This window comes from Haliaeetus albicilla, chromosome 20 (assembly GCF_947461875.1).
Source record: "Haliaeetus albicilla chromosome 20, bHalAlb1.1, whole genome shotgun sequence".
NCBI classification, from domain to species: Eukaryota; Metazoa; Chordata; class Aves; order Accipitriformes; family Accipitridae; genus Haliaeetus; species Haliaeetus albicilla.
The window spans coordinates 824,575-833,673 of record NC_091502.1 but is presented as its reverse complement, the minus strand read 5'-3'; the positions used below and the strand labels follow the sequence as shown (position 1 = coordinate 833,673).

Sequence of the window (9,099 nt, the reverse complement as noted above, 5' to 3'; positions counted from 1 at the left end):
GAGGACATGACTTAGCGTGCTGTGTTTTTCCTCATAAATTCTGTTCATTACGGCTATTCCCACTTAGATGGCGTGGGAGCTGCGGTATAGCCCTCCTGCTCCTACCATACAGCTCAGCCTTGCATCAGACTCCTGCAGCTGCAGGTATAAATATTTCCAACAGGCAGCAGTCTTGGTCTGTAGATGCAGCAATAATACATAGTAACTTTGTTGTAATGTACTTCTAAAGTTTCCAGCACATCTGTTATCTTAAACAGATGTAGAGAGAGGAGTTATTCCATCTTGCTCTGTAATGTACCTATCTCTGGGATGAACCATTATCTCTGTTTAATGGGATAGTTACTCTTGTCTGAAGTATAAAGATGTGAACTAAAAGTCTGTCTTCCACTTGTATTGCTTCTCTGTTTTTTTTAAACTGATAAAGAAACAGGCCAGAGAGGAAAATAAGCCAAAATAAAGCCTGAAATGTTGCTCCTAGATTGAAGAATCAATTTGGCACATTCAGGAGATAACACAGGTCAATCTTATTATGCTTTCTTTGATACTAATGACAGTGTCACAGAAGATCAGTAAGCAAATCCCAGGTGTGATTTCAGAAATTGACTAATGAGAATACTTCAAATGAGATTTTAATACTGTCTTTATGTGGAAAATTGATTTCTCAGGGAAATTGTGTTTTTCCTAGTTTCTTATAAAAATTTTTGTATTTTGCAATACTAACAGCCAGTTTCAGGTTTATAATTGCTTTCACTTGGTCTTTCATCACTTATCCTGACCACGCTGGATAAATCTTGGCTCAGTATCATACATCTGGTTCTCACTTCATCAGCTCCAGGGTGTTAGCGTGTGGGAATATTTCAGGTTTCAGAGGTTATTTGTGTTCAGCAGAAATAGAAAGCTAACAAACAAAGAAGTCGCTCCCAAAATGAAGTACTCTTTCCCCACCGTACATGGTCCTTAATGAGTAAAATTTGTCAGTATTCATTTCTCTGGGGATATTTGGGCCAGATTTGGGGTTGAGTGTGACTTTGTAAAAGCCTGGCTGTTTGGACTGATGCTTTGGGTTGGCCTGTTTTACACAGAAGTCTGTTGCTTAAATACTGAACCATGGATTATTCTCTCTGTTTTTCCAACTTATATTGTGTGTGTCTTTTTATTGTATTATTGTCATTATTCTTTAGACATGACTGTTAAATACCCAATGGGCCTCTCTCCTGAAAGCAAATCATTATTGTAGACTCTTAAAATGAGCAGAGCACATTTTGCTGAGGCTGAAATCCTGACGCTTCCTCCATGTGGATCTGATTTCAGATCAGAGCCACATAATTCAAGGACTGTAAATTCATTTGGGAAATGGTCAGGGGGGTTTATATCTTGGGAAGTTACAATCCTGTAAAAATAAAATTAGTAGAACCAGTCCTCAGATGAGGTCTTCCTTAATGGTCTCCTGATTTACAATCTCTCAGTTAATGAAATTCTTATTAATTATTAAATACAAAGTCTGGGTGTCTTGCAAAGCAAACCAAGGAAGCAATTGTATCATTTAACAAATAGATGCTGAAAAAACCAAATCCTTTTATTTTACTTAATAAAAGTGAAGGGAACTAAGGTTACTAATAAACACTACTCTAAGTCTAATTTAATAAAAAAAAAAATCTCTCAATTTTCTTCTTTCTGTTTACTTCTTTTTCTTGGGGTAGAACTGGATTCAGTTAATTAGTCATGGAGAAAGACTATTTCTGTGCTTTGTTAGCTGGATATGGGTATTCATGTTTGTGATATGGCTGAATGATATCTTTCAGTACCACTTGTAATTAATCCAAACAAAAATATTTCTAGTATTCCCTAGTAAACTATCCTGTAAACCTATGGACACAAGGTCCCAGGTTATACTTCGGATGATGCAATGTGAAATACTGCACTATTAGGTCTTACTGTCTACTTTTAGAAACATGTAGTGGAAATGTGTAAGATATCTATTGTTATTGGGAAAGCAACACATTCTCTGTAGAAACAAATCATCAGACAGGGAAGATGAGTGGAAGAAAAAGGAATGAAAATTATTGCAGAAATGAGCATTTGTGCAGGAATTCATGAGTTTCTCTGAATGTGTATGAATACTTACTGTATTTATTTTAAGATATAATTGACACTTTCAGAAATTGGTGACGTATGCATCTCTCATCTTGTAAATTGCATTTTGTATACTAAAAACATTAGTCATTAACCAGAATGAGTTATTCTGCAGTTACTATTCTCACTTGGCCACATTTAAGGAGCAGTCTATGCTGTCCATTAAATTTATGAAAGGTTACCTCAATGCTTTCAGATATTCTGAGGGTACCATTTATACTAAGAAAACCCACGAATCTCCGAAGTCTGAAAAATCTGTGTATTTTTGTTTGGGGTTTGGGGATTTATTTTTTTTTTTTTTTAATGGGGACTAGAGTTTGGGGATATAGTATTGCAATCTGTAAAGATTTTCTGTTACAGGAGAAAAAAGGCTTTTTACTAACCTGCTAAATTGAAACACATGGATTTCTAGAAGGTTATTTTATCTTCCTCACTAACCATGGACTTTTATTGCCTGTTTAAATATTCATGGCATAATTTTATTGTGAATGCCTTGGGTTTTTTAAAAGTTGAGCATACAAAACAAATATAGATGGGGCTATTCTTGCTTTTTCTGTTCCACTGAATAAAAAGTATGCAAGCTCTTATGAATTAACTCTTGATTCCATGCAGTGGAAGAGTTTCCCATGACTTCTGCATGTGTGAGGTTCCATTACTAATTTCCAGACTAGAAAGCATTAGTAATGGTAATTAGAAAGTATTAGCAGTTTTAGAGGTTCAGTCTTTATGGAAGCTCCTGTTTTATATCTTGAATACTTCCTCTGTCCTTATTGCAAGCACAGCTCTGATACTCTTAAAATGCAATAGTGAGTATGTTCCCTTAAAGAGACTGCATTACCAACAAGGTCATCATCAATTGCATCGTTAAAGAAGAGAGGTGAGAGAAAGATAATGGAGAAGCACCATTTGGAACTGGCAGGGATTAGAACTGAGGAGTGCCACTTCCCAGGGGTAAATGCATAGGATTCTTATTATTACATTTACTACCACTATTATTACTACTACTACCAGTACTACTACTACTGCAATCACTACCACTACAATTACCATTACCAGTACTATTGTTTTTGTGAGGTTGCCCTACTCAATCAAGCTGTTGGTATCTCTTAAGAGACTTTAAAATGAGGATGGATTATGTTGTTGTCCAACTTGTACCTCTAGATTCTCAGAAGAAAACTTGATACCAAATGTTTTGAACTGTGTTCAAAAGTTCATTGCCTCATCACAATCTTTAAGCATGATCCACTTCCTTCCTTTTTCATGCTACTTCCCAGAATCTGATTAAATGCTCATCTGAGGTTTATAGAGGAAACGGGATGTTATAGCCTGCAATACATATATAGTAGAATTTGAGATGGACATATGATAATTTGTGTCTTTTTTCTACACTTTATTCCTGTGAGGAAGCTACACAAAAATTCTTCTCCTGAAAGATTGGTCCAAGGATGCTGTTATGAAAGATATTCTTGTTTCAAACGTTCTGTTGAAGAATATTTGGGTGCCCAAATACCAGAAATTTCCTCACCTTTTACAGCTCTCAACAGTTATAGCTATGATGAAGATAGACATTCTCCTGGAACTAGACACTACTTATCCTACAGAGTAAGTACTACTACAGAAAAAATTCAGATTAGGAAAGTGGTAGAATTTCTCATTAAATCCTGACATATTAGGGGGAAAAAAAAAAAAAGGTGCTGTGTGCCAAATGCCTCATACAAACTGTATGTGTGAGAAGTTTGGCCCACACCAGTCAGTGGTCTCAACCTGCGTACCATGGTTTCCCTGGGGGACAGCTACCTGGCGTGCTCCCTGCCGATGCCGTACCACATGCAGGTAGCGCAGTGGCCCGCAGCCGGCTCACGGGACCCGCAGTCTGAACGCTCGGATGCACAGCTCAAACCTCTGCAGTGCCCCTGAGGGCCAGCGAAGCATGCAGAGCCAGAAGCAGCTTTTGCAATTTTGTTTTGAAGGTGCAGCATGCAGTCCTTGCATCCCTGACCTCTGACTGTGAATCAGTGTGCAGCTGGGGAGAGTGGAATTCAAACCAGCCTTGATAAAGACACCCACTACGCAGTCTGGTTTGGCTCAGACCTGCTGTGCTTGGGAGGACTGGGTTGCAAGAATTCAAGCTGGCTCCTGCCCAGCTGCGCCAGGGTAGAAGAGTCCTGCTGTGCTGTCTCCACTCTCTCTGTTGCTCCAGGGGCTGATGAAAATGCAAAGGGCAGTCAGGTTTTGTCCTTACCAAAGAAAAAAAAAGTATAAATTTAAAAAATGTTTTCTGAACATTCTGAACAACCTAATATTGGGATTAAACCCCTTTGTATTAACACGATTTTCTAATTCCTTGAAATATTTCATGATTTTAAGCTCTGCTTCAAAAGACTGTCTTTTATAGGGATTTATATCCTGGGGGGTTTTTTTGTGTTCCTCCTGTATTGATGATAATAGAGGCTGCAGGCAGAGACAGGTAGGTTTGAACCTTTTATTTCTCTTGAGGAGAAAGTATGCTCAGCTTTGCAAAGTTTAATGATGACTCTGCTGTTGTGTTACAAACCTTGCTGTGTGCACCTCTAAATCTTTCTTGGCACAGATGTCCTCTTGGAGGCATCCGATGAGAAGTGGGGTTTTTTTGGCTGCCTGCAAAGCAATAAAAGTCCATCACCATTTCAAATGTGGACATATTTTGGACTCTTATCTGTTTTCACAGAATGAGGTGCTTATTTGCCATTAAATTTAAATCAAATGGGATCAGGTCCTTATTGGTGTCAGGCTTCAATGCCTAAGAATCACATAAAAATACAGCAAATGTTGATTTGAAGTACGCTTTATTTAATAGACCTTCATTTCAACATTTGGTTGTAAAAGAAAGAAAAAAGACAGCAAAAGACTGACCACCTATTGCTATGCAATACAATGTCATGGCCCTATGCCTAAGTATCTTGCCCACCTACGCTGTCTTTGCTCTTCTGTCTTGTATCTACTCCGAGACTTAGACCGACTCCCAGCACAGTGGGGTCATGATGTGACGGCACGGCTGACGTTTCAGGTTAACTGTCCTGTGTTTTGCCCTGCTGGGAAATTCATGCACAGGAGAAACAGGCTCTTATGATGGCAGAATAACATGCAGGGCTCTTAGAGCTGTGGTAGTTGTCCTCACAATGGTGCTGGTGGCATTATAAATACCTTGCTCAGGCACATTTTGTCTGGAATGAAACCATGTGGCTGGGTTGCATTGAAAGCTCTTCGGAGCAAGGACTGTTTGTTTGGCTAGTGAAAGGTAATAAGCTGTGCTACAAACCACAATGAAGAATGAGACAATGAAATCAATGGTGGAGAAGACCTGTGAACTGGGATATAGAGAACTTTGTGACAACGTGTGACACATCGGCTTTATGTCACTCTTAGCACAAATGTTACAGTAGAAAAGAACTCTCTAAAAGAGTTGACATAGTAAAAATGATATGAAGGTATTCCACTATTATTATTATTATTATTTATTTCTTGTTATGCTTGTAATAATTCAGGTGCTTTCCAAACAGAAAAGCTACAGGCCTTGCCCCGAGGAGCTCACAATCTAAAGGTGGACAAGGAGAGAGACATGAAGGAGAGGGAGTCCACAGAGAAGTCAAGAGGCCAAGATGGAAATCAACCATATCTTAGCAATCAAATCTGGTTTGAACGCGTTGTTGCAAAGCTATACAAACTATTTTCCAATTACTGCTCATATTTTCCATTTTGGTTCAACTAATTCACTCCTAGGTGCTATGGCACAGACAGATGTGCAGGAAGGAAGCTTGCAATATGTGAGCTCAGAGAGAGTAGCACATGTGTAAAGTAGAGCTGGAAAACTCACCTAAAAGTATAGAGATGAGAGGGGTTTGTCTGGATTTTCAAAATTCAGTTCACTACCAGGATAGTTTAGATCCAGAATGGTATGGCTTTAGGTCAGGTCCTACAAGGTGGGAGTTACATGTGATGGTTCCCATCTGGAATGTAAGTGTACTCTATGCATCTGGAGGTTCCTTAATACAAGCTAATACAAACTACAAAATCTATCATGGCAGGGCTAGGGAAGTTAAGAATGAAATGACCACACTGATGTGGTATATTCACATGTTTCCAAGGGAGGAGAAGCATGGTGCTGAGAGTTCGAGGGTGGTCATTCTTAGGTCAGTTGTAAAATTACATTTTTAATAATGTAGGACACCAGTCACCGATTAAAAAGAAACAGACTGTTTAATTTTAAAAATACTGGTTTTGACTATGACAATAAGTCACTCATCAGTTATGAAAAATACTATTAGATTTTCTTTATACATTTAAATGTCTAAGTATTTTTTATAAAACCTCCAAACAGGTTCCCCCAAACTCTGAAATTGTCAAAGAAACTCTCTTAAGGCTTGCCTTTAAAACCTTCTCAACAAATTGCCATATTTTTCCAAGTACTCAGGGGATCATTTTATGTTTGTTTATTCCTGAAGTATCTTTCTCTTAGGAAACAGGAGTGTATTGTGAAGGCAAAAGCTAATAAGCAGTTGAATATTAAAGTGCATAGGTTGTCCATGTCTGGAAAAATGAATGGTTGAAGAAGCAGTAGCTGTTGTGATTACAGATTTCTGGGGAGTAATCCGTCATCAGCTTTTTAGCAAGCCACAGATATTTCTTTTACTGTAAAAAACATTTTTTTACAGTCTCCAAATCCTGCAAATGCTTTTCTAACAATGGCATCAGGACAGTGATAATCCTCGCTGGGAGGGAGAAGCTGTAATTAAATAATCAAATAGACTGATCTTTCATAATTTACAGGTATTCCTATTCCTTCAATAAATAAAAGAATATACTTTATCTTGTGATCCTGTATAGCTTTTGAAACAAATCAAGTTTCTAGCAATTTAAATAAATTATTCTAATAGCTTGACATGAATTATGCTGACAAGAGCCATTTATGATTATTATGGTGCCCAGAATCTTTTAAGAAACTACAAAGTTAAATAAAGGCTTACAAGTCTCTTAAGCTACTTTTTATTTGCATAGAAAAATATTTATCATAGGAGTCAACTATCATATGAGAGAAATTGCATTTGTTGTAATTGAAAAAGATAGCTAAAAAGTTTCTGTGGGTTATTGCAACAGTACAAGAATACAAGATGCTTCCATTTATTAAAAAATGTAAAACAAATCGTGAAAGCTAAAGCAGGCTACAAAACAGAAGGTCCCTGTATTATCTTTCTCTTGACTACTATGTTACAAGATCATGTGCCACAGTTGAGTACTATAAAGTGTAATTCTGCATTTGCTAATGTAATTCTTAAAACATTCCCCCCCAAAAGCACTATGCAAAATATATATATTTGTGAACGCTTCCTCCTGTAAGCATCACAATCTTGTTATCACATAATCACCCTGATCAATTGTTTCCTGTTTCCCATCGCAGTCAATGCAAATGTCCAACTCCTTGTCCAGCTGATCCTGCGGTGTGGCGGATTCTGAGTTCTCTAACTCCATTTTCTCTGTTTCTGAAGCACAAATACTTCCCTCTTCTTGTGAATCCGAAGAGTCACTGTTATTTTGTGACTCAGCTAACACACACTTTTCATCAGGACTTTGGATGTTTAATTCACAGTTCATGGTCAGTTCTCCCTCTCCCAGTTCAGCAGTTTTCTCACATTGTTCTTCTGCCTGTTGACGGGACACTTCTTCAGAAACAGTGTATATTTTATTTGTACTCTGCTCCACAGAATTTGTTTTTGATCGTCTATGAAATAACCCAAAATTTTTTATGTCTGTTACAAAATTCACACGCTTTTGTTTCTCCTTAGTGGACTCTGACACCATCATTGCTGAGCCGTTGCTCACATTATGTGCTTCAGAGGCAATAGTGGCTGATCTTGGGTGAATCATCGTTGTTATGTCAAAAAGGCTGAAGGTCTTTTTCTTTCCTTTCTTGTTTCCTTCACTCTCACTATTTTCTTCATTTTCTGACAGAGAGGCAGCATCTTTGTTCATCTTTTCGGTCTGCAAATTCGACAGCTTGCTTCCTTTTAACAAACCCAGGACTTCAAAACGAAAGCTGGAAATATCTTGTTTTAACTCCTAAAAATTAGGAAGATGAAACATCAGAACGTGAAAGCTAATTTGACTTTTCCTCTTGTAATTAAAAAAAAAGAAAAAAAAAGGCTGTTGCTAGGGATCAGTAATAAACTTCACCATCTGGATAATACCTGGCATCTTAAAGGTGCTTTGCAGACTGTCTAATGGATCTTCCAGGTGAGACAGAAAAGTGATTAGCAATTTTATCAGAGGAAACGTCAGAGTAAATGTACCTTAGCCTAGACTATTCATAGAAATCACTAACAGTGGTGGAGGAAGGAGCATGGACAACTTGAAGACCTACAGCCAATCTGCTAGACAGTATTATCCCATCATGACAACAGCATTTTGATCAGCTCTTAACATCATCCCTGACAAACACACATGGGGACACATGCATGCACAAGGCATACACATGTGTGCACGCTTCCCTGTGAGTAGCAGCGCAGGTAGGACTTCGTGCATTTCCACTAAATGTTTGTCTGCTAGCAGCTAAGTCAGAGATAATCATTGGAGGCTGCTCTCAGCCAGTGCAACCTCTGTCTCTTAAAGGCCTGTCTAGGAGAAGGCACCTGGCCTTCAGGAGGTCCCTATTTCTCCTCATTTTCTCTAAAGGCATAATCATAGAATCATTTGGGTTGGAAAAGACCTTTAAGATCATTGAGTCCAACTGTAAACCCAACATTGCCAAGTCCACCACTAAACCATGTCGCTAAACATCACACCTACACGTCTTTTAAAACCTCCAGGGATGGTGACTCAACCACTGCCCGGAGCAGCCTGTCCCAATGCTTGATAACCCTTTCGGTGAAGAAGTTTTTCGTAATATCCAATCTAAACATCTCCTGGCACAACTCGAGGCTGTCTCCTCTCATC

General features: G+C 38.4%; 1 protein-coding gene across 1 annotated transcript in view; it reads right to left on the bottom strand.

The window, feature by feature from the left end:
- Positions 1–7,138: 7,138 nt before the first annotated feature.
- Positions 7,139–9,099, bottom strand: part of TRPC4 (transient receptor potential cation channel subfamily C member 4) — a 152,180-nt gene continuing 150,219 nt past the window's right edge. Inside the window, exon 11 of the mRNA XM_069807919.1 lies at positions 7,139–8,226. Coding sequence (XP_069664020.1) covers positions 7,510–8,226 — 717 coding nt within the window. The 3' untranslated portion in view covers positions 7,139–7,509. The remainder of the gene's footprint in view (positions 8,227–9,099) is intronic.